The sequence below is a fragment of the Chamaea fasciata genome, unplaced genomic scaffold, assembly GCF_029207755.1.
Source record: "Chamaea fasciata isolate MVZ Bird 193981 ecotype frontalis unplaced genomic scaffold, bChaFas1.0.hap1 SCAF_10, whole genome shotgun sequence".
In the NCBI taxonomy this organism is placed as follows: Eukaryota; Metazoa; Chordata; class Aves; order Passeriformes; family Sylviidae; genus Chamaea; species Chamaea fasciata.
In genome coordinates, this window is record NW_027094095.1 from 21780039 (window position 1) to 21805816 (window position 25778).

At 43.4% G+C, this 25778-nt stretch overlaps 2 protein-coding genes across 12 annotated transcripts in view; one reads left to right on the top strand and one right to left on the bottom strand.

The window, feature by feature from the left end:
- Positions 1–4093: 4093 nt before the first annotated feature.
- Positions 4094–5612, bottom strand: LOC136294313 (basic salivary proline-rich protein 1-like). The gene is made up of 2 exons (XM_066191949.1): positions 5447–5612; positions 4094–5394 (listed from the first exon to the last, which is right to left on the bottom strand). Exons 1-2 carry the CDS (start codon positions 5610–5612, stop codon positions 4094–4096), a joined length of 1467 nt encoding a protein of 488 aa, XP_066048046.1.
- The window catches only part of PTPRF (protein tyrosine phosphatase receptor type F), a 381489-nt gene continuing 360265 nt past the window's right edge, over positions 4555–25778 (top strand). For 7 of the 11 annotated variants that reach the window (XM_066192657.1, XM_066192658.1, XM_066192659.1 and 4 more), the window contains exon 1: positions 4778–4869. The gene's annotated coding sequence lies outside the window, so the exon portion shown is untranslated. Of the gene's footprint in view, positions 4606–4776; positions 4870–25778 lie in introns of those variants that run through there. The other 4 variants (XM_066192651.1, XM_066192663.1, XM_066192656.1 and 1 more) reach the window with 2 other exon arrangements.

Here is a 25778-nt window from a genome sequence, read left to right on the forward strand (position 1 = left end):
CATTTCCAGAAGCTCCTACTTTCACTGGTGTGAAAGTGAGGAAGGGCGTTCTCAGCCCCCAGACAGATTATCTGGCAAGGCTGAAATCAGACAGAGAGCTTTGATCCAATACCAGGAATCGCTGCTCAACAGTAGTCAAGGAAAAACAAAAACCAAGTCTAAAAGCCCAGTCCCTCTGCAAACCTGGGCCAGGCTGGTGTTTCTGCAGCCACCTGCCTTGGATCTCAGTAAAAACCTCTCTCTTCCTTCCTAGGTTGCCTTGATCTGAAAGCATGAGCTTTCAGTTTTCTGCTGTGGGCTGCCATGCTCTGAAAGGTCGTGCCTTGCCTTTGCAAGGGGCTGTAAAAGTCTGTGGGCACCAACAGGGCTTTCAAAACTGAGTCAACCTGTCCTCTGGCACATGGCAACGGGGCTGGCAGCTGATCTCATTTCTCTGCTGTGCCACTAGCTCCTGTGCAACATTAGCTAAGTCAATTAGCTTCCTCTGGCATCTGTTTTTCACCTCTAAAAGGGAGACAGTAGTAATTTCCTATCTCACAGAAATCCTGTGAAGATAAATACATTAGCTTAGGAAGTGCTCAAATACCAGTGTGATCAGTGCTCCTCTCCATCTCTTTGGCAGCCTGTATTTTGTAGCCTGGAAGCCTGTGGTCTGCCAAACCATGAAGGATTGGAGCTGAAGACCACCAGATCAACTCTTGGGCTGGCTGAGCACAGACATCTTCACAATGAAAGCCAGAAAAACACACCTTCTCAGGGAACTGACAAGAATGGAGGAGAAGCAAACTTTGGCAGTAAACCCAGCGGGGAGCAGAGACCATTCCAGCAGCAAAGTCACTGTATTTTGTGTAGTGTTTGCTTTGACTTATGTGTACATGATGTATTTTAGTCTTTCCATTGCCATTCATTTAGGGTTAGAAAAGAATACCAAGCTGATATTACCGGGGCATGAACACATGCAGACCATGCTACAAATACTCATTCGAAGTATTACTTTTCTGAGTAAGTGGTTACATTTTAGAAGAGTTTTCCATAAGCCAACTGCTATTAGTACTCTGGAATTGAGCCCTTAGCAGGAGGTCATTTCAATTTTTGTCTTGGTGACCAGCATCTCCAGGGTCTTCTTCTAGCACATTTTATTCAGTCAGGAGCGCAAAACATTTCCCATTTAATAATGCCCAAAATATATCTATACACCAGGATCAAATTTTCTAGTGGTGCTTGATTTTGGTTTGTTTGCTTTTTTCCCCCAATGATCTTAGCTTTCTGCTTTGGTGTGAGGAGCAGGAAGTAAACAAACTATGAGGATTGTTACTCATGTTTTTGTGCTTTATAGGACCTCTAAAGGCATCAGTCAAGTGGGGAACTCCATTGTGCTAAGCTCTGTGCAAAGCTACAGTAAGAGAGAGAACATATCCTGACCAGAACTGATCAGCCAGCTGAGACAACCAATGCAGAAAGGGAAAGACACTTGAACGTACTTTTTAGAAAGATACATGAGGAACTTACGGGCCCTGGCCAGGAAACAGAAGGAAATACTTCAGCATTGTGATTGTACTATTATTATAACACTGACTTTCATTTCTTCAAAAGTACAACGTATAATTAGGCAAAATTACGGGGAAGTTGTTAACCTCCTCCTTATGATTTTTCAACCCAGACAATTTAGTGCTATGGATGAGGAAACATCAGGGCTGCCTCTAAGGCTTCAGTTCCTTCAATTGGAGAATAACAGGAGTGGGCAACACAGATTGTTTTTTTTTATTATTTAGAGCAAAACAGTATTCTAATAATCCTGTCTTACAGAGGAAATGAAAGAGTCTTGGGGGTAATATTGAAAAAATGGTGGGCAGTCAGAGTCATGGCCATATGGTCCTCAAGCTGTGCTGTCAAGCAGATCTACAGATGGAGATGTATTATCTTACATGAGCACCAAGTGGAGCATTGCACCAGGCACTTGTGAATCAGACCAGTAGACCTGACAATACAATTGACAATTACTGTAAAATCAGGTGAGAAACAGTCAGCAGCAAGAATACTCCCTCAAAAAAGCCCAACAGTTGGAGAGAGGACAAGCTTCTGACAAGCTCTGCAGCTTACAGATAGAATCCAGAACACTTAGCAAGTTTCGCAACATCTGAAACAAGGAGGGAAGTTGTTCTGACAAGTCTCAAGAAAATCAGCACCCTGGTCTTTTGATTTTATACCAATATATTATGTTAACGGCAAACTCCACTGTATCTACACACTAGCTGGCTATTTACTCTGAAGAGCTGGATCAAAGGGAAGGAAGAGCTACCAGGAGCAGTGACCTCCAAACTGAACACTGTAAATACACACAGAGACTTTGCCTTCCAAAAAGCTTACCACTGAAATGGCTGAGCAGGTGGGAGGCATGAAAGCTACTGAGATGATACACTTGGGTGCCATGTGTGAACTGGTGGATCATTCTCAGGGCTTTAGGACTCTTGTACCAGCTCCCTAAAGAATACAGCTCTGGTGACAACATGCCACTGTGTCGTGTACTATACAAGCCCCTGAAGAAGATGCCTCTGCTTTGAGGAACAGTGCCCTATAACTGTGAAGTCCTCAGAGAAGTAAAGGGGTGACAAATCGGCCACCCCATATCAAGTGGGAGTAAACCACCAGTGTCTAGTGGGCTTACACTATTCATAGCTTTCCACGTTTTTACATTGTGCAGGCATAGAGTGCATGGGGGAGTAACAAAGAGTTTAGGGTGGTAGCTGTATAAGAAAACTCTTTGTTTCATGATTCAGATGATTAATGGCTTACGCCCATGGGACAATCATTTACCTGCAAGTCTTGGCTAGAAGCTTCAGGGCATCAAAAGTTTATGAGGCAGCTCTGTGTCAGTCACATGAATCCACATTGGTGAAGGTGTTTAGAAACCTGCATCTTTAGGTGTCTAAAAAGATCTTGAAAATGTATCCCGTAGATTGGGGAGACATTTCAGTGTCTCTGCTCAAAAAACTCTTAAACATCTGACAATATTAATAAAGGAACAAGAAGCCACGCATTTTCCATTTTTCTAGCAAACTTCAGTAACCTGTTGCTTATTTATAAAATGAACGGGGGTTGAGTAGACATGACCCCACTTAAACTTGCCAACATGGCTGCTACATGAGCTGGGGCTCTGGCAGCTCTGTGAATCCCTTCTCTGGAGTAGGGATCCCCCGCCTTCCCCATGGTCTTGTGCTCCAGAGCATCCTGAAGCAGATCCAAATTTTAACGCAGAGACTGGAGCCCATGGGCACTTTGGCAGTGCTACGTGGCACTCAGCCAGTACCACTTACTCTAAGCTCCGTGGCCTCACTGTGTAATGCACAGAAGAGCTGTTTTTGCAGCAATATTTGGATACCGTGTAGGAAAATATCCCCAGAACCAAAGGCTTTTGGTGCCAGAGCTTCCTGTGGTGTGGCAGGGGTGCAAAACTGGCTCTAGGTTCTCAGTTTAGGGCCAAGGCAAGAGATGCATGAGGGGCCAGGCATTCACTCAGTCCAGTGAAGTCCAGCGCTCCTAAGAGTGCTTGAGGCAACAATGCCGGGACAGAGGAAGAACCTATACAAACTATTTGCCTCCTACCAGCACCCTGGCTGGAGGAGACGAGATGATAACGGCCAAAGATCCACAAAGGAACACAATTACCACACACAACGAGAAATCCTGGAGACCACGGAGGGGGAAAAAAAAAATCAATATGCCGTGGGAAATGCCTCAGTGACCCCAGCACGGTGCGCAGAGAACGGCAGCAGGGCGAAACTGCCTAACACTGCGGTGCTGCCCGCGCTGACGCAACCCCGGCTCTTAGAAAGGGTTGGGCAAGGAGCCAAAGAGCACCAACACGCCCGGTGCAAGGGCCTGCCTGATTTAACCCTTCCACCGTCTCAACAGCCAGCAGAAAATAGGTCTCAGTTTTTCCATTTCTCAATTCAGGGCTCTGGACGGGGGAGCAGGAAGGGCTGGACGAAGTAAACGAGCAGCAGCGCGCTGGGCGAGCGCACGGGCTGAAACATCGCAAACAGCCACGCCACGGCCAAACCATCACAGCCCGCAACAGGTCCCAGCGCGGCGCTCACCCGCTGCCGCCGAGGGGACCCGCGGGGAGCGAGGAGGGCTCCGTTCTAAAACCCGTCCGTCGCTCCTCGCACCTCCTGGGGCCACCCCCGCCATCTCGGGTCTGACCCGCTCTGCGAGCCGGGGTTAAGAGCGGAGGCAGCGGGCGCGGGCACAGGGGCCCACCCCAAGGCACGGTGGGGCTGCAGCCCCTTCCCCGGCGGCCGGCCGAGTAGGGCGGCGAACGGCCCCCCAGCTGCCAGTCCGGCTCCTTCCGGCGGCGCCTCCAGAGCGCCCGCCCCGGGCCGCGGCCGCGCCCTCGCCCGCCCCACCGGGCCGCCCCCCGCCCTCCCCCGCCCACACCTGGCCGGGGCGGGCCCTGCCCGCCGGCTGCGGGCCGACTCGGCGGGCAAGGCGGGCGGCAGCGCAGCGCAGGCCGCGGTAGAGCGGAGCGGGACTCGGCCGGCAGCAGCGCCTCGCCTCGCCGCGGGGCCCAGCGCGGCAGCGGGGGCCCAGCGCAGCGCAGGCCAGGTGAGCCCGCGGGCGGCAGGTGGCGGCGGCGGGGCGGGCTGGGCTGGGCTGGGCTGGGCTGGGCTGGGCTGGGCTGGCGGCGGGGCGGGAGCGGCGCGCGGCCCCGGCGTGGGCGGGCTGGCGGCGGCGCGCGCGGAGCGCGGTCCCGCGCGGCGGCGGCGGCGGCTGAAGGAGCGAGCGGAGCGGAGCTGCCGGCGGGGAGCGGAGCGGGTTCTCGCGCGGCGCCCGGAGGCAGCATGCGGACGGCGGAGCCCCGGAGCCCCGGTAAGTGGTTCGGGTGCGTCGCCTCGCCCTCGTCAGCCCCGTGTCCGGCTCCCGACACGGCGGGATCGTCTCGCCGGGAGCCGCCAAACTCCGCCGCCTGTTGAGCCCCGCGGATCGCGGCCCCCGAGCGATGGCCCCGCCGCCCGCTTCGGCCCCGCCGCCGCCCCGGGTGCCCCGTGGGGGCCGCCGTGCGGTACCGGAGCCCCCCTGCCGTCCGCTGGGGCCGCCACGCGGTTTTCCGGCGGCCACCGGCTGCGCCCCGCGGAGCCTCCCCGGGTCGGCGGGGGGCAGCGAGGCACCTGCCGGCGCGGCGGTGCCGGGGGCGCGGGGGTTGCCGCCGCGGCGTGACCTTCCCGAGCGGGCTGCGGCGCTCGGGGCAGCCCCGGCGGGCGGACTTCTGGCGGTGGGCTCGGGGGAGAGGGGTCGCGCCCCGGGGCGTCCCGGGCGGGGTGCCTCTGCCGTGTGAGAGGCGCCGGGCGATCGGCAGTGGCCCGAAGCGTTTCCCGCGGCTGGCGCCGGCCGTTTCTACGGCGGGAGGAGGGAGCGAGGGAGGGCGCTGCAGCGGGGGGCGACAGACCGCGCCTTTCCCCCCCGGTGGGGCGAGCCGCCGCCTGGGAGAGCGCGGGGCTGCCGGGCGGCGGCGTCTTGGGTGGCGAGAACAAAGGGCCCCCGGCGGGAGCGGGCAGGAGCTCCGCCGCTGCTCCCGGGATGCCTGCTCCCCAGATCGGGGTGGGGGTGTTCATCCCGGTCTCCCACCCGTTCGCCCTCCCTGGGGAGTGCGGCTGCAGCCTCCGTGGGGCCAACTCCTGCCCCGCAGCCGCCTCCGCAACCTGTTGTGCCGCCTGCCTGATCGGGGGTGCCGGTGGGGCGGGCAGTGTTCCCCCGCGGGACACCCGGGGGGGCGGGCGGGCTGGCGTGGAGCGGCGCGGGGTGGGCGCAGGCAGCCCGGGGCGAGCGGGAGGCGCAGGCAGTGGGCGGGTGCGTTTGCCTTCCCGGTGGTTTCTGCGCCCACAAACTGTTAAGACCCAACTTCAAGCAGTTCAGATAGCTGGCGTAAATTAAATTCAATGAAAGAAAATATTTCCGCGCTGTTAAAGGTCTGTTCCCGCGAACCTCTTGTGTGGGAAAGATGTGGTCTGTTTCCAGGAGACTGACTGGGGCAGCTGTCCTGAAGCGTTTTGGAGTTTCGTGTTTATTTCATGTGTAACCAAATAAAGCAGTATTGTCAGTATCAAATACAATATTCTCTTGTCAAGTTTAGAACTGAGCTGTAAAAAGTGATTTGGGCTGACGATAACTGGATAATCAAAGCTTCAGTTGAATATTTGTTGGTTTAGAGATCTCTGAAGGCAGCTAACTTGTGCAGGGACAGTGAGCAAATAGAGTTTCCTTATGTTGCTTCTGTAACCACCTTTGTTTGTTTTTCAAGGTAAACGCTAGGGAAATGACAAATTTAATTTAAGATTACTAAGGTCCTGTGCTGCAAATGACTTATCTCCGTGTCTGGTTGCTGGGTGATTGTTCCAAGGCTGCCAGTTAGGCTTTGAAAGCAGATTTTTAAATCAAGTCCATTGCATTCATTAGGATAATGCAGGAAATGCGTAGCTCACGAGGTTGGTTTTATGGAAGGAACAAGTGTACTTTAATCCTGATTTTATTATTTCTTCTATGGTGGTTTGCTGTGAGACTGAGGACGTAGGAGTAATAGATATCCGTACTGTGAAGCGCATGATCAGCAATCTGAACTTCGAAAGCAAAGAGTAAAATCTGTGTGGCAAAGCAGCCAGTTTGTGATCTGAATGTGTGGTGGGTGACAGTGTTGAATTATTTAAGTTCTCAGTTTCTGCCTTTAACCAACCATCTTAATGTGCAAGTTTCTTAGCCTGTGTCTAGCTTTTGAAATAGTATGCAACACGACCACGTATGTGAAGGGGTTAAAACAGCTTATGGCCAAAAAGTTAACGCATAACTTCAGATCAAGGGATTTTTATATTCAGTTTAGTTACAAATATTGCCATCAGCCTTTTTTTTTTTTACATGTGCATGTCCATGCATGTCTTGGTTGCATACTGGTTGGGGCCATTAGCAAAATAGTAGAAGCCACAGACAACATTTTATTCTCATTCATGTTGCCCGTGAAAGTGTCAGTTTCTGGAAAATCAAAGTAGAAGCCATCCTACATTGTATGTTGGTTGTGGGCTGAGAGGTATGCAGGTATTTTTAATTTTATTTTTTAAAACTAAGTCCTGCTTTTGGGAATGTGAGATAATTGTCATTGGCAAAAGCAGCGAAGACAGTCAAAGCTTGTGATTATAAAGAGAAAGATCTAAGCTTGTGGGTAACGGAGAAGAAATGTTTTCCTCTTTGTGTCCACATAATGCAGGGCTGTGGGAAGATATGCCTAATGAAGATGATTATTGCTGTGGCTTTCCATAAATCCACTTGTAATGGAGGCTTTGTACAGTTACTTCTGAATCTGTACATTTAAAAACTGCAAATAGCGATAATGGAGTTGGCTAATAGCAGACTGTCAAGTAAGTGCAATCCTTGTGATAATGTTCAGCCATAGATCTCCATTTAAGCATTACTTTTTAGTAGAAAATGTTTCTTGTAGGTCATAGTATATGCACTTGGGAGGAAAAAAACCCCGAGTTGTTGCTGCCCGTTCTTGAATCTTAACCAGGTGACTCTAATTGGGCAAAGGGTGCTTTTTCTCTCCAGCTTTTTATCAGATAGCAGGAGATGTACAATTCAATAGATCCATTTGATGTGAATTTAGATAGCGGAAAGGAATACTAATAAAAACCAGCTTTAAGAGACTGAAGACGTTTACCTGAATGGTAAACCTGTGTCTGTGTGCAAATTAAGAATGGAACATGTGCCTGTTGAAGAATTGCGAACTTTCTTGTGAAGTGTGGGAGTGAACTGGATGCCACCACATGATAGTCTGAGCTGATCTTGTTAGTAGTATTAATCAGGACAAATCTTTTGGTTTCAGTGTTTTTTTAGTGCTTCTTAGAAACCACCATTGAGTTAAATTACTCATGTCTGTTTTGCAACTTAAAAGGTGAAGGTAAGACAGTAGGGAAGATTTTTAATGTGGCATCTTGCCCCAGTACAGAAGGATGTGAAATCATCTCTTATTTTCAAGTAAAGCACCTATAGTAGCAACTGGTTGTTTTATATAGTGTTCTGAATGAATGCAGTTTTAACTTACATAGCTAAGAAACAGCTTCTGAAGGAAACTGACAGGAGACTTGCTTATGTTTATGTTTGGAGTAATTCATTGAGAAATATTTGTGATGCTCTCCATCATTGCTTGCTCTCCTTTAAAAGCAATGCTTTGACTTTCATCTTTCATATGGTATGTCAGGGTTCCTTCTGCGGATTTAATTCTGCTCAAAATCTGACCATAAAAGTAAGCATTGTTTCTACAGACTTTAGTGCAGTGTTCAAACCCAAAATATATGCTTCCTTTCCAGTAAAAACTTGTAATTACATGGGGTGGTAGCGAACTGGAAAGTATTGCAAAACATATGTAAGAATACTGTCGTACAAACTCTAAAACTGACGAATGACTCACTCACCAGTGCTATATCAAATTCTATCTGTGCACAAGGTTTAAATGACAAGTTTACTTTAGGCAGGGAATATGCAATTTTCTTGTACTCTTTCTTCATCTAATGTCAAGTGAGCTTAATGAAATGGTGCATGTGGGCATACAGGAGGTACCAGTTGTAGAGTTTAATGAGCAAGGGGAACAAGCACTGCTGGCTCTATTTGTGAAGGTGATAGATGTAACTCTGTACTCTTACATTAAAATGAAGTTCATGGTATTGATGCTTATTTTGAGACGTGTATTTCTTTTAATGTACCGCATCATCATTTGTTTATGTGCATTTACTAACGTTGGTTTTATTTTTGTTTTCTGTGGGACAGAGTACTTGGCTTTTTGGCTGTATATGTGTTCATCTTTACATATTCATATTAGTTGAATTTTTTAACTGGCATTTTGGCAGCATTTTTGTGAACATAAAATTCAGGTCACTGCCAAAATGAAAATGTTATAATGGTCAGCATGGGAAAGGGGCCCATGCTTGTAGGTTAAGGAGGAAAAGGCCACTTTCCACTGCAACAACACAGGTTTTATTCATGCCTTTGACACTGTCATTGTGAGAAGCTTTGGAGAGCCCCCCTAAAAATCAGAATATGTTAAGAGGCAGTAACATCCTGTACTTGGGAAGCCTTTGTGCGCTGGGAGAAGGACAAGGAAGAGTGAAGTGTAGGTATCAGGGTTGTGAGCTCCTAGACTGTGTGTCACACTGGTGTGTGTCTGTATCTCCTGTGGATGCTGGGGCACCTCATGGAACGTGTGGGGAATCCCAGCCTGCAAAGCTGAGGAATCCAGTAACCACTCAACACTAGGAGGAAGAGAATCCCAGTATTGACTTGGCCCTAGACAGAGGACTTTAAACTATTCACAATCTCTTCTTTTAATTTCTAATTTAGCCATTCTGCCACAAAGCCTTCTGCTTTCCCTTTTGCTCTCTGTTAATTATCATCTTTCTGGGCAGTGGGAAAGACGCCTTGGTCTTTGCCTTATGTTGATCATGGGAGCTTAGTGATCAGTGCCTGCAAGTGTTTGCTGTCTGTAGGAAGGTCGTAGTCTCCTGGGACTGTGAAAAGAGGCCAAGCAGGGGAAGCTGGAGCACTTGCTGTTTAATGTCAGTGTGCACACAATGTTTATACACCTGTGCCTTAGCAGAAAAAAAGGGTGAAACAGGTCTTGCTTCTTCAAGGACTCTATTATCTGAGAACTTTATTCTAAAGATGGGAAATGCAGAGATAAGTTAGGGTTTTTGGAGCAGAGAATGGAAGCAATGTTTATAAAAAGCCTGGTTGAGATCAAAATTGACAAAAGTATCTCCTAATATCTGGGCACTGTACTCAGAGGAAGCTCTGTTTGGACGCTTTCATCAAGTGCAATCTACTGTGTAGATGAAATAGAGCAATACCATTAATCTGGGGAGGAATAGGATGGTCCCATTCTTATTCTTGTCCTTAAGCAGAAGTACAAGCTTCCAGTTTACAACCTGTCCAAATGACATTTATTTCTTGGCACAAAATTTCAGCTGCAGCTGGCAAGTGGGTAAGTACTTTCTTCCAGCATTACTGAGAAAGAGGAATTATTTAGGTTGGCACAAGAAGTTTATAGTTTGGAGTTGTCACATGAAATTGAAAGGAGAAAAAACATGAAAGCCAGGCATGTGGCATTGTTCTTTCAAAAGCAGTGCTGGAAATCTGGTCATCACTCGAAATCAAACAAAGCATGCATGTGCTTGACCATAGGCCTCTCTTCATTTTTTTTTTCTCCTGCAGGTGCTGTGTTTAACACTGAATTGCATGTGTGTATAAGAAGAATAACATCTGTTCTGTTTTATGAGATCCACAGAGCAGGGTTGGTTTTCTATCCCTCCTGTGTATGGATTCTTCTCTCATGTGTCATCCTTGCTGCTGAAGGCAGCCAGGCACTTGAGCTTTGTAATATCTTTTCTCTCTGTAGGAGCAGGAAGTTATTCATGGGATGGTACTTGATTCTTCTGTTAGATTTCCTCACAAAATTAGACCTTACAGTGTTTTGGAGGATGATCTGCATCTGTTTTTCTGGAGTAGTTTTGGTAATTGTTATATTGATGTGTTAGATTTTCTTCTCCCTAGATGTATTTTAATAGGATGGTTAATTAGGAAGATAAATTAGATCTGAGAAGTATGAAAAAGGCTAGTCTAGTGTTTAGATTTTAGTCTGCATATTTTTTAAAAAATATGTATTTTACCTGGGAAATACTGTACGTCTGATCTTTTTTCTTGAAGAATAACCATAGAAGTGGTAAAGAAGCCTTTTGGGGACAGTGATGTGTTGAGGTGTTACATACTCCAAAGATGTGAGATGGGGGCAAAGGAGAAAAAAAGTGACCTTGTTTTTAGATGGAGTTTTTTCCTTTTTACAAATTACTGTTTTCTTCAAATGCAAAGGAGTTATGTTTGTTTATATCTTATTAAGTGACATTTGTTTCACCAAATTTGATCAAAGGTTTAGTTGCTGCAGAATCAATAATAATTCTCTTACCTTAAGGAAAAATCTGTAATTTATGAATGTACTGTCCATTGTATTTTAACTACTTGTACTACAAAATTTGCAAGATTACACAAATTGACTACAAGATGCACACAAAATCCAATAATACATTTATCATGTCAAAGTTCAGTGAAATATGAAACGTAATTACCATAAACAAAGAAAACTGGCCTCTTAAACCTATGAACTAGAAGGCGTGGAACTAATTTTGTAATATATATTCTCGGTGGTTTTTTTGAGACTACTTTGGCACCACCAAAATTCCTTTACAGTCTGTGTATGCTAACGCCTGTGTTATGTGGTAAAAAAAATGTACTTGTAAACTTGTACTTAACCTCAGGATGAAGCATGTATTTTTGAACATGAATTTTAGATATTGAATGTCTCCTCACTTTTAGCCTTGTTTGTGAGTAGGTACCCATTAATAAAATGCAGATTCGAAGAATTACACTTGGGGACACAAGTATTTCAGCAGATTTTATGATGTTACTGCTTCAATTCTGCCTCTTGACACAGAGGTAGCATTATAAACTTTTGCAGGACAGTTTTTCTCCTTTAGTATACTTGTGTGATGGGAGTCTGGCTAACGCTTCTTGTTGGTTTGTGTTTTTTCTGGATTCTACTATGTCTGGATCCTGTAAAACTAAACTTTATGCTTTTGGTTAAGGTAATGTACTCATTTGAGGCCTTTTGGCTCGAAAAAAGAGAAGTCATTTTAGAGCAGGCTGTCAATTAGCCTAATTTCCTGGGGTCTGTCCCATTGCAGAGGGCTCATTTTAACACAGAACAGCAAGTGCTGGATCCCACTTCACTCAGCCAGGCCAAGATAGGGAGAGCTTGCAGAAGCCTGTAACATGGCTGTGATTTCAGCAGCTGTTTTTGGGTGGTTGCAAAGTGTAAGTCTCTGTTACTCGCAGCTGGATATTGGATGAGACTGAAGTGAGTGTGGGCTCTCCTTGCCCCCACGCTGGTGTCCTTAGCACGGAGGTGTTGCCTCCTCCTGGCAGTGAGCATCTCGCTTTGCTTTGCTTTCTTTGCTGCTGATTTCCCCGGCTGGCCGGCTGTCTGGCCAAGGCTGTGGTGGCCGGGGCACCTCTCACCTGTGCCCAGGAGAAATCCACAGAAGGTGTAGCTTGTGCACCTCCACGATAAAACCCCAGCAGCTCTCTGGGAGCAGGCTGATACTGCTGGTAACTGTGCTTGGCTCCTACCATGGCTCTTACCTGAAGCAGCTGCTTTGTAAACAAGGTAATAATAAAGTGTGCTGCTACAACTTACCTCCGTGCCTATGTCTTTCTTATGCCTGTGGAAGCAATAAGGAGCATAATTAATTATGAAAAGGAAGAGTTCTGAAGGTTGCATGGCAGCCGGCTGTCATGCTCTTCTAGTGATCCCCCATCCTGCTGTCAGAAAGCTGGGCATCCTTGAAGACACAGCAGTATTTGCTGAAGAGTGATCAAAGGCTTCTTCGCTGGCCAGAACCATCAAGGTGGATGGGCAGACGTTTGTTTTAAAATGACTTGCACAGAGTTGCAGGGATCAGCAGCTTGACTGCAGTGACGAAAAACGTCTTTAGCACACTAGAAATCATGAATTGTGTTTTGTTTGCTTAGATCATTGAGTGTTCAGGGCAGGCACCATGAGTTGTACGGTGTTAAAGAATACGTTGCACAGCAGTTAGGTTGCTGGAAAGCATTTGTAAATGTAAGCATGAATTAAAGACATGTTTTTTTTTTCCCTATTAAACTTTGAAGAGTTGAGCTTTGAAGACCAGTGAATTTTCAGTGCTCTTAAATGTTATTTACAACGGGCAGGTGAGGGATCTCCTGACCTCCTGTTTTGCCTTTTTTTTTTTTTTTTGTTTTTTTTTGTTTTTTTTTTTTTTTTTTTTTTTGTTTTTTTTTTTGTTTTGTTTTCCCCCATGATTTTCTTTGAGCTGATACTTGCGTGTTGGTTTTAGACGCAACAAGAAATGCAGACTTTCTGGCTTTGGCATTTGAGTAATAGGATGGGCTGACATAACTGTGTAGGTTATAAGCTCTGGAATATTGGCTTTCTTAGTTTCTGAAGGGAGTTATCATGCTCTTGGATTTTTGTTGCACAGTGTAATTAAAATGAACACTATAATGCTAATCATTTATGTGTTTTTGCCTGCAGGTGAAGTTGTATTTTGGAATTAGCTATACTTCAATGGAAGTGGATTTTTTTTTTTTGGTGGGGGTGTGGTGTGTTTTTCTTCTTTTTTTTTCTTTTTTTTTTTCCATGTAATTGTTATTATAATGTTGCCTGTTACTAGTCTAGTGATATTTCAGTGAGAGTGCATAAAAATATTGCCAGGAAGATTTGTTTATATTTTTATTGTATATTGTAGTAACGATGTAATTATTGCTTTTAACAGAAACGCCTGACTTGAGTGTTTAATTCTGTCAGGCTCAAGCAGTCGCTGATGAGGTGATAAATGATAGGTTAGGTGTAGAAGTGGATTTGCAATTATTTACTGCTTTCGGGAAAAAAAAAAAGATTCTTTGTTTCTGTCCACTAACTGATGTAGAAAATCGAAGTGGTGCACCAGATGTTTTTTTTTCCTAAGGACTGTGGTGCGGGGTCTTTTTTTTTTTTTACAGAGGAGGGTTTTGACTGAGTTTGTCTCTTGGTTTTTGAAGTTTCTCCTGCTTGTTTATGCAGCACTCTTCTCCTAGGGACTTCTCTGTGGACCGGCTTCAAGGAAAAGCTCCTTTCCCAACCATTCATGCCTGTCTCAGCTCCCCGTCCATCAGGAGGTGGAGAGGCAACGACATTTTTACAGCACGGGCTGATCACTTCCTTTCATTTGTTTTGATTTCATAGAATTCAAACAAGAATAAGTGTTTTGCTTTATTTGTTGATGTCTGATTAGGAATTAGTGGAAGAAACTGAATCGCGGGCGTGATTAACGGTGGTTTTTGTTTCTGGCGTATGAAAGGACTCATTGTCTGAGGCTTTTCGTCCATCGTGCTCTCCCTAATCCTGCTGAAATCACACTAACAACGGCAGTGCTCGAGGCTCCTTGTCTTGTTTTCCTGCGTACTTAATCATACAGCTGGGGAAATTCCCTCTTTCAAGGGATGGTTGCTTCTTGTGCGGGATCGGCCGTCATGTCATAGGGGCCTTGCTGTTAAGGTGGGCATTAGTTTGAGGGGCCTGAGGAGGGGGAGGTCATTAATCTGAAATGTGAAAACTGAACTAATTTGTGCTACATTTGGGTTTTTTATATATGGGCCTGATGGTTTTGTTACTGCTGTTTATCACCTACGTCTTTGCAACTGTGGCCGAAGGAGGGGAGCTGCCTCATTGCACCTTTCAGTTCCTCCCACCTTTCTGCTGGATCAACTTTCTCTACTTGCTGTGTAGTATTTCTGCAGGGAGGAACTGTAAAATTCCTGAATATATGCTTTCAAAAGCAATTTGAAAAGTTAAAAGTTTGTAGAAATGAAGACATTTCTCAAGTACATAGTAAGTACACATAACAGACATGACTGTGATTCTTTCGGGCAAAACCCAGAAGAAACACAATACCCCACCCCATGAACAGCCTTTCTTTGCCTCTGAATCAGGTTGTTCTTCCAAGGTCTTAGAGTGATTTAAAAAATATAAAAAAAACCTCCCCTGAGGAACCTATTAAAAATTATTTGGTTCACTGAACATTCAGTGCACGTTCAGTCGTGGAATCCATTACATGCCCGTAGAAAGACTTTAAAAATCCTCTTTGACTAAGTTGGTCTGAGTTGTATGTCTTTGGCAGGTGGATGTGAGGGAATTTCATTGCTGTATTTTCAAAACAGAAGTGTGTGTAATTAATATTGATTTTTATTATAGCTGCTTGCTCGTGCCACTGTATCCAGAAGTCACATGTTAGCTCTGCTTTTATAGTGACAACTTTCCCTGTTCCTTTAGTTGAAGTCTGTAGTTGTGGAGCTCTGGAAATAATTGGGAAATGCTGGGGTTTTTTTTTTCCCTTTGAATTCAATTTGTAAAGCTTTATTACCTAAAATTAAATTCTTATCAGGTTGAAATGGTGCATAAATTCTTGTTGAATGGAGACAAATGCTATTAGGAATCAGTGAAACTAAGCTATATTTTAATCCTAGATTTATTTTCATTTCCATTGTCATACACTGAAAACACTTTGCATCTACTTTGTCTGTCCATTTTGGCGTTTTTTTGTTCTGATGAGTTTTAATGGTTAAGTCTAGGAGAGATGTGTGTTGGAGTCCCACTTGCAGTGCAGTTTTGGGCTGTGACATGGGTTATATTTCCAGGTACCTAGTGTAGGTGTTGTCAGTTCCCATCAGCATGTGCTGCTTTTGTGTGCTGAAAAGAGTTGTCATATTATTCAGCAAAACTGCTTTTTTTATAAGAACTCTTGCATGTTTTCAGCTCACGATGGAGAGCCCTGGTGTCTCTTTGTTAGGTTTTATGTGCAGATATTCACAGTTGCTCACAGCTTAGTAGTTTCTCGGAATCTAAAGTCAGGTTAGGACTTTAAGAAAACACAACTAGTGGGCAATCCCTCCGGATATGCAAGTTTATTTGATTAACCCATCTGACCTGCAGCATTGGAGAGCAGTTAAATATTTGGACAGTCAGCAGTCCTGTTAGTCATGTTTCATTAGGTGATGGCCTCCTCCATTTCGAGGCTGCTCTGTTTTGCTGCCGTTGCCAAGTCTTGTGAGATCTTGAAAGGGAGCCATGTGTGGGGGCATGGAGGTGCTTTTGGGGCTGTTGCTGGACCAGGCTGCCAGGAGGAGCTGGGATGTGTGTCACTGCAACAGCATCATCTGCAGTGGGATGGGAATTAGGAGCAAGGAAAAAAGTTGTTAATTGCACATTGTCAACACCGTAAATGTTAGCTGGTAGATAAAGTTACCAACCTAGGCAGAAATAGCAGTGCTGCCCTGAGAAGTGTTAAAGACTTGTCAAAACCTAATCTAATCTCCTGCATTAACTGTATATTGTAATAATGGATAAATGAATTTCCAGCATGCTGAGATAGTCCAATTTTAATAACTTCTCAAAAAATCAAAGGGAAGTATTGTGCTAGAAGAGGCGTATCACGGTTATCCAAATTTCCTTCCATGGAACTGTTTTTAATTTTATCTGAGTGTATACTAATGGTTTAAAAACTCATTTGTCTCCTTGTCAGCAGCTTGACCGGTATTTTAATACGAAGGACGTGTTATTATCTTGAACTGGTCTTGTTTTTCAATGTATGTAGCAGCCAGCTGGAAAATTGTTTGACTTTTTAACTGCTGTGGTTTTGATGCAGTGTCTAATGTAAAAAAGTAAAATTTATTTAAAACCAGTGACGCTTTTAATCATTGTGTTTCCATTTAGATTTAGGGGGATGGGAGCAGATGTTTATGCTGAAGCACTCTGTCTTCCCCTTTTTCTAAAGATCTGTAATTCTCTGTATTAGAGCTAGGTTAAATTTCCGTACTTAAAATATGAGGAAAGTAAGTAGGAAACAGCTGCATTTTAACTCAGTGCATTTCTGGATGCATTGCTGAAGGTGTTCTGATAGAAATATACCTAGTAAGTCTATGGGAGAAAAACCTAGTACAAAAAAACCCAAACAAACCCCATTGGGATTCAAATGTGGTTTTAAAAATTACGATAGTGCCTTTTTGTCTGTTCTAGCAAGAAAAGAGTATGATTATAATATGTTTTCATTATAAAGGTTTTGTGAGTGACGAGATGGGGTTCAGCTCTGAATTCCTGACTTTGGAGTGTCCAAATTGTGCATAATTAACTTAAAAGTCAGATTTTTGGAGACTCAAATGTTTCACAGGGAAATTAATGAGAAATGTAGTGTAATGTACTGCTCTTTTCAGTACGGTTTTCTCACCTGAAATTACTGAGTTATAAATATTTTAAATGGAAAATGGTTCTGAAATGAGCTATGAACAAGTATTCTCCTGTATTTTTGGTCTCAAAGTGAAAAATGCTTTGATTAATAGAGCCAGTGCATTAGTTTTTATGGTAGTTTGCTGCGACACAAATTTAGTTTCTAGGTGTGCTTAAAAGATGTAAGTTTGGCAAAGTTTATGCCCTGTCTTTTCACCGAATTGCCTTATGAGTTTGCATATAATCTTGTTAATTCAATTGTTCTTGCATGATTGCTGAAGCATCTCAGAATAGGTAAAAAGTGCTCTTTGTGGACCCAAGTGTTCATGGTTTGGTATCAGTTGTGTGGAGGGTGTTGGGTGCTGTTATTAGAGGGGGGCAGTGCCTGCCTGGGGCAATGCAGTTGTCTGAGCCATTGGAAAGGAAAGCAGAATTATTTGGTGTGGTACGAAATAACTTGCACAGCTCAGTTTTGCAGTGCTGCTTTTTGTGTGCATTGGCATGAGGAACAGATGTGTTTGCAGAGTGGCTTTCTCTGCTAATGGTGTGATGCGGGTTTGTGCTCTTGCCTTGTGGGAGGGGGTGACACCAGGTGTCTGTCAGGTTGTCACCGCCTTCTGACGCTGCTCAGAAGGGTTGGCTAGTTCTGACCAGCTACGGATAAGTGGAAATGAATGACTTTACCGGAGGCCTAAGGTAAAGCAGGTGTCACTGTGAAGGTAACTCCACGAGACTGATGCAGGCCCACCACAGCTGTGGGCTCAGTTTTCTGAGCTCTGGCCATGACCTTGGATGTGCATGGGTGAACTGTGAGAGCTGTTGACAAGTTACAGGAATCCTGGATGGACGCATGGCGTCTTGCTTTGTTTAATAGTGGATTTTTTTCTTTTTTGATGAGGGACAGAGACGCAGCTGAGAGTTCCCAGCTACAACGCTTTTCAGATCCTTATTTGAAAGTGTTTTAAACAAGGGACATCAGAAGCTGAGATACAAAGCAACCTTTTGAAGTTAAAAGTGGGTCTGCATGAAAATGAACTGCTTGTCTGTGAAAAGAGTCAAGTGTGAAAGGATAGGATGGTTTCACTAAATGAATTTGATAGTCTGAATAAGTGTGGTGAGGCAGAGAGGAGAATCTGGAAAGGTCAGGACTGAGCATGTGACTGTAGATGAGGCAGTGGAAAGACATGAAAGGAATTGTGTGGAAATGCCTTGGTTTACTTTTTTTTTTTTTTTTTACTTAGAAGTGATTTATTTGTTTTGGTGAAGGTGGTTATAAAAAGGGAACTTTAGAAGATTGCTGCAAGAGAAGCAGGGAATCTGATTCCTTTGGGATCTTGTACCTTTTTCAGTCAGCCATTGTGTGGTTTCAAATAACTAGCAGATCAAAGCCTAAAGGAACTCCTTGTTACATGTGCTGTCCCATTTGTAGGACTTCTCTGTCCTGCGTGCTCTCTGCAGGACAGTGCTTCAGCAGCTTTTTGTCCCAAGTAGATTTCTTATTATTGCAGTCTCGTTTTCAGTAATTCATATAACTTGGAGATTTTAACTCAAAGAATTTATGACAACTCTCCTAGATTCCTGATACTGCTTAAAAGTCAGGTATGAGATATCTGCATTTGATATAGATAAATGTGAAATTTGCACGGGTAGCAGGAAACTGTCTGAACTTTTTGTACAGTTATGGACTCCAGGTTAACTGTCACTGCTCATGGGATCTTGAGACCCACAGTACTTCTGTCAAGTCATCAGCTCTGTGCTTAAGAGTGGTTAAAGAGAGCGTATCAAGCCCTATGAAATGCTATGAAAAAAGTAAAGAACAAGATACAGAACATTATTATGTCATGTCTAAATCTGTGGTTTGTCCATGCATTAGATACTGTTTCATCTCTCTTTCATATCAAAATACAGGACAGCTAGAGGAGCTGCGGGGAAAAGTGACACTAGTAATTAGAGACCTGGAATGGCTTCCATGTGACTAGGAAAGGTGTGGTTGAGGAATGATGTCACAGAGGTCCGTGACATTGTGACTGGCTTGAAGAGAGTTTGGCTCTTTCATCTGCCAGTGCGTAAAAGCCAAGAAAAAGTCAGACAAACTTTGAAGGAGTCAGGTTCATCCCGGCAGGCATGTCATTCTTCATGCACCTAGAACATTCTGCATTCAGGCAGGTAGGCCTGTCCTAGAGTGACTATGATGCTTGTATCCCCAATTGTCTGTTCTGTGTGTGCTGTATGTTGTATTCTGTACCTTTAAGACTGGTTCTGAGAACAAAGCAGAAAAAGAAGCGCGCAGCTTGTTTTGAGAAAACAGTGTTCACTCCTACACATTCTTTGCTTTGTAAGAGGTACAGACAGTGGCCAGGGAGAAGACCTTTATTTGCTTTTAGTTAGTTTAACTAGCTGAGGCAAAGAAGTTTCCTGGACTGTTTTTTTCTTCTTCTTTTTTTTTTTTTTTTTTTTTTCTTTTCCTTAAGACTGTTTAAACCTGCTCTGAACTGAAGAAACCCAGAAAAGCACCAGGGAGCTGGCACCTGTGGCCCACTGGGGCCTGGACCTCGGCATTTTCCAGCGCTGAAAAGGCTAAAACTGATAAGAAACTGAGAGAGATGACTCACAGCAAAGACTTCTCTCAGTTTTGCCATCTCTCTTCAGAGCAGCAAGAAGTTTTATTGTTTCATAGTATTAATTCCTTATGCTTGTAAGCATTTTGTTTATCAAATAAATAGTTTTTTTCCACTTTTCTCCATGTACCATGTACACCCATAATGTAGCAAAACTTGTACAACTTGGGCCACAAAAATGCTCTTCTGCTTTAACAGTAATAAAGCAAGATAGTACAGAAGAGACCGTACTAAATATAGCGAAAAAGCTCTGAGCATATGCAGATGCCGTGCATGGTCCAACACATGCAAGAATTGCAGCTGTAGAATTCCATCTACAGAAATTAAAAAACAAAATAGAAGAGAATCACCATACACTCAGAAACAAGATTAAAGAAATAAAAGAGAACTTTCTCCAAATCTCGGCAGTACAGATCAGAAGTTCTAGCACCAAATGCAAATGTTTCCCAAATAGAAAAAAAAAAAAAGCATCCCACAAAGTAAGCTGTAGTCCCTCCTGCGTGACTAAAGAAAACATAAGATAAAAAATCTGCTAATAATCTGATACAACAGCTGTGTGAATTATTGGACAGCAAAACTCAAAAAAATGTTCCACTGAGAAAGAAGTAGCTCCAGTTATCCAGAAAAAGACAGATAACCAAGTTTAGAGAGGCCCTGTGCCTCTAGCCGGGTAGAGTCTAAGGAAACCTGTGCTTTTTAGACTGTGTAGATTCATTAGCCTAGCACATTAGAACCACAAAAATATTAAACCTTGGTTGACACTGGTGCACAGCGAACATTATTCCCATCAAGATGTGGGAGAAGAATCTGTTTCTATTGCTAATGTAACGAAAGTATAATGGGATTTTACTTTAGTAGAAGCTAATGTAAGTCTGACTGAAAATGCGTAAAAGACGCACCCTATTGTAACTAGCTCAGAAGCCCCATGCATTTTAAGCACAGACTTCCTCCAAAATGAGTATTTCAAAAACAAAAAAAAACTCAAATAAACGTTTAAGATAGCAGCTGTAAAAACAGAAAGTGTAAAGCAATTGAACACCTTGCCTGGACTATCAAAAAACCCATCTGCTGTAAAACTTCTGAAAGAGAAAGAGCAACAAGTGCCAATTGCCACATCAACAGTGCATCACCAACCGTGCTAAACAACTCGAAATACTGTAACTCCCATCCACAAGATGATCTGTGAGCTAAAGAGTCAAAGAGTAGTCAGCAAAACACACTCACCGTTCAACAGCCCCATCTAGCCTGTGCACAAGTCTGACAAAAAGTAGAAATTGACTGTAAACTATCAAACTTGGAATAAAGTGACTCCACCATTGGGCGCTGCTGTGTCAAACATGTTAAAGCTTCAGTACAAGCTGAAGTCCAAGGCAGTGAAGTGATATGCCGCTATTAACATTGCCAGTGCATTTTTCTCCATTCCTTTGACAGCAAAATACAGGCCTCAGTTTGCTTTCACCTAAAAAAGCGTGCAGTATACCTAAAACCAACTGCCCCAGAAATAAAAACTCAGCCCCATCATCTGCGATAGACTAATTCAGACTGCACTAAAAAAAGGTAAAGCTCCAAAACATCTGCAGTACATCAATAACATCACTGTGTAAAAAAACACTGCAGCTGAAGTGTTAAAAAAAAAGTCATCCAAATTCTCCTGAAAGCTAGTTTCACTATCAAAAAGAACAAAATTAAGAGACCTCAAGAAATCCAGTTTCTAAAAATAAAATAAAAAAAATAAACGACATCCAATTCCCACTGATGTCATGAACAAAATCACAGCAATGTCTCCACCAATCAACAAAAAACCCCACAAGTTTTCCTAAGCGCCATAAGCTTTTAAAGAATACATATTCCTAAGTATTGCCCAATTGTAAACCCTTTCTACCTAGTTACCTGCAAAAAACACTTTCCAATGGAACCCTAAACAGCAACACACCTTTACCCAAATCAAGGAAGAAATCGCTTCTACAGTAGTCCTTAACCCAGTCAAAACAAAACCAAATATAAAAAACATACTCTACTCTGCAGCCAGGAGCCATAATCTATCCTAAAGCCTTTAGCAAAAAATACCTAATAAAACTCAAAACCAACCACTAAATTCTAAAATCAAAACTATAAAAAGTCTAAAGCCAACTACACTCTAACAACAACAACAATAACAACAAAAATTAGCAGCCTATAAAAAAGTCTGAGCTGCCTCAAAAGTAATGAGCACTAAAACACAACTCCTAGCGCCCCGACTACCAGTGCTGGGATAGATGTTCAAAACAGAAGTTCCCTCTGCCCACCATGCCACCAATACCACGTGAAGTAAGTGGATTGCTCTCATCACACAGCACGCCCATATGAAAAATCTAAATCACCCTAAAATTTTTTTAAAAATTACAAATTAACCTAAAAATAAAAGCTTCAGTCTTACTAATAAAAAAAACTAAAGCGAGTGACATGTACTAAAAAAGCTCCACTGTATAACCAACTGCCAGCAGAAGAAACATGCTACGCTCTTTTCACTGACAGTTCCTGTCGCATCATAAAAATAAACCAAAAGTAAAAAACAGGCTTGTAAGGCCCCACACAAGTCACACAAACTACTGGAAAAAAAGTAAATTGAGCCAACTCGCTGAACTCAAAACTATTCAATTAGCCCTGAACATTGCTAAAAAAAAAGTAACCAAAGCTCTACGTCTACACTAATTCATAGATAGTAACCAATACTCTGTAGAAATAGTTGGAAAAGTAAAAATAAAGCTAATTACCAACGTAAAAAACCCCCACAATTTAAGCTGCTGAAGAGTAAAAAAAAAATCGTTACCGGCGTAAAAAACTACCTGTAGAAGTCCACCATGTAAATACCCATGTCCCCAAGAACAAAGCTAATAAAAAACACCAAAACAACGAGCAAGTAAATCAGACCATCTGAAAAAAAAAAAAATTTAAATTTACTCTCCAAAAAAAAGCCCCATTCAAAAACTTCCTCCCAAATTTACCCTAAACCAAAACAGCCTGGAGGATTCTTGGAAAAGGTCTTCTGGGGACTGCTTGGTGGACAAATGCAAGTGTAAGAAAATCTCTTCCAGTGAAAGTATTGAAGGCCAAGGATGTGCTGAGGGGGAAGTGCAGATGTGCTCATCCTGTCCTTGCTCTTCTCCAGCGCTGTGTTTAGAGGCTGTGTTGGAGACAGGCTACTGGGATAACAGGGCCTGTGGTGTGACCCAGCATGTCTTCATGTTTGTGTCCTGTGCTTTGTCTTGAACTCCATGAACTTTGTGTCCTTAGTTTGCTTTGTCCTCAGTTTGCTTAACATAGGGCAAGCCCTCTGCAGTAAAGCCTTTTCTCTGGAACTTACTTTCTTGAGCAATAGCAGTGAATAGTTAAGCTGCAGCTGGCAGAGGCTGAACGCAGGGAGGGGGAGTTGCTACTTTCCCATTTGCGCTCCCAGTTGCTGTGGCTTACTTTATGCTATTTTGGTGTCAGTGCCATTTCACTGAAGCAGCAAAAAATTAACTTCAGGGGGAAGGGGAAGAGCTTAATAGCTTTCTGCTGGTTAGTGGATTAAAGTAGTTCAGAGATACAGTAACTGCTGAAGGGGATGGGACTGCACAGCCCCAGAGAAGGCAGCAAGATATTTTCCTTTTTACCATTAGTAAAACATGAGATAATTTGGATGTAGCATCAGTCCACCCCTCTCTCCTAGATGCACAGTCTTCCCATGATTATGCTGACTTTGGTGATTGTTAAGCTAACTTGTGGAAGGCTACAGCTCAGTAAGACAAAAGAAAACTCTCCAATTCTGTTGCTGCCCCTTAAGTTTTCAGCAAGCTTAAGTGGATCACAAATGGTGCTTGAGTAGGGCTCCATGCCAGTATGTGCCCGATGGCAGCAGTGCCCGAACAGGCATGAGCAGTCCTTTCTGCAGTGGTGGTAACCTCCCTTGCAGAACCAGACTGCTGCTGATGGAAGGGTGGATCTGCCTCCCACAGTGTGGTGGAGACTGCAATGCTTTTTCCTCTCCAGAACATGTAAAAGGGGCTCTTATACCTCTCCCTGGAACCTTGGAGTGCTCTGGAATGAAGAGAGCCTACCAAAGTGTGCAGGGGGGCAGAAGTTATTTACTCACTTTTGCACTGAGGAAGTTTCCCAAAAACAACTTGGAAAAGGGAAGGTGGTGTGAGTTACATCTGGAGCAGAGCTTCTTCTGTAGTGTCTGCAAGTGACAGGGTGGAGATGTTGCTTGCCCAGGGAGTAGCACAAAGCTAGTTTTTCTGCTTCTGTGAAAGTGGATTGTTTTCTGTTCTGCTGGAATGAGTGCTTTTGTGTACAAAATGCTGATCAAGGTCTCAACACATTATTAATGTGTGCAAAGGACCAGTGTTTGCAAATGTGCCCACTTGTTTTAAAAACAGATGGATCATGCCTTATGCCTCCTCCTTTTGACATCAGACCTCCCCCCTCCCCACCAAAGGCTGTGATCTTCAGGACCTTTTATTTCATTGGATAAGTAGCAAAAAAAGGCTGCTATCCAAAATGAAAGATACCTGCTCTTAGTTGATGGGAGTTACCTCGTGAACGTCACAGACCCCTATGAGCCCTAACAGTGTAGGCTAAAGATTTGTGTTTGAATTCTTCTATGAGAACTAACAGTTGAGACTGATGGAAAAAATGTATTTACTTTTAAAAAATATATTACAATATTAATAACTTCCCACTATTCTGCAAGGATCTTCATCTTTCTAGTTAGATTGTTCTACATTACTTATTCCAAAAGAGATTTGCTCTACTGCTTCTATCTAGTGCTACATGTCAAAATAATTTTTCTTTCGTGGACAGGCCAGAAAAATGTCATGTAGACTTTTTTTTCCATTATCATTTTGGTACAGGCAGGTCAGCAGCACTTTATACAGGACTAGAAAATTTCTCTGCTTTTGCAAGGCTGTGTAAATAGTCATATCTGTGGGCTACTTTTCAACACTTCTGTAGTGTTTTAGATTCTCACAAACTTAGATTTTGTATTGTTTAGAAAGCTCTACAATTCATTTTTAAAGCAGTGCTAATTCAGTGTGTCTAACTAGCTGAAGATCATTAATAGCTTCTCTATTTAGTACAGTTATGCAGTAAAGTTCCTTCTGGGGTGATCCTATTAAATAGTTCACTTATTTTCCTCAACTGTTTTTTTTTTTTTTTTTTTTTTTCTGGTGGCTTAGCTTTTAAAATCTTTGCTGAAATGTTGCTTGAAATCTTAATCTAATTTCTTTTTTTTTAAGATTAATTCAATTAGTGCATAGTTCATGGAGGAAAATGATTTCTTATGGGAGGAACGTATAACTTTTAAGATAGATTGTGAAAGCATCAATATGAATATAGGCAGGAGTGGTGGTAGATAATAACTGAAGAAAAGTAGCCGATTTTGTTTATGTCTTAGAGTGTATGTGTTAGGATTGTGGATATTAAGGTAGGTAAAACAGGCTACATAAAGTGGAAAGGTGTTTAGAGTGGTGAAAAATGAAAACATCTTGATGCGCATCTTTTTTGAATTATTTTGATCATAGTCACAAAAGCTTTCAAAATTTAAACTGTTTAGTAAAGGGAGTGGGTTGTACTGTGACTCTGACAACCATTTCTTTTGCGGGAAAATTGCTCCCTAAATTTCTCCCTCAGCCACTTTCTTTGCAGGGGATATGGCCTGGAGTCATGGTGTGCTTAGTCACCAGTTTTGGGTCCTCAACTTGATTTTAGCCTGAGATTTCTACTGGATTGTTTCATCATTTAGGGAACTCGTGTGTGTTGAGTGATTTGCAATACAGTAACTTCTTCCACGTTGCCTGATAGAGCTCTTTATTTTACTCCTTGGTGCACTGCCAGAAATAACAATTAAATCCAAGCCTTTAACAGGATTTTATTGAGGGCAGATTTGAACAGAGATCTGGTGAGATCTTTGTTCTTTCAGGATCATTGTGGTTTTTTGGATGTTTTCCAAACATGTGTAACGGTCTTCAGTCCCGTTTTTCCTGGGTGCAAGGAAGAAACTGCCATTTCCTTGAGCTTGGTGACAGTTTGCCTGGCGGTGGTTATCAGCCTGCCAGGAATCTTTATGTGGGTCTGTGCTCTCTCCATTGTCCTCCGTTCCCACTGGATATGGTTAAAGGCACTCTCCTGTTCATGCTGGTGGGGTGTGACTTTTGTCATGCTGTGTCTCTGAATTCTCCTGCTTTGGGTGACCCCATGGAGACTTTGGGCTCAGGCAGCAAGCTCCTTAGCTGTGAGCCTGAGAGAGGTCT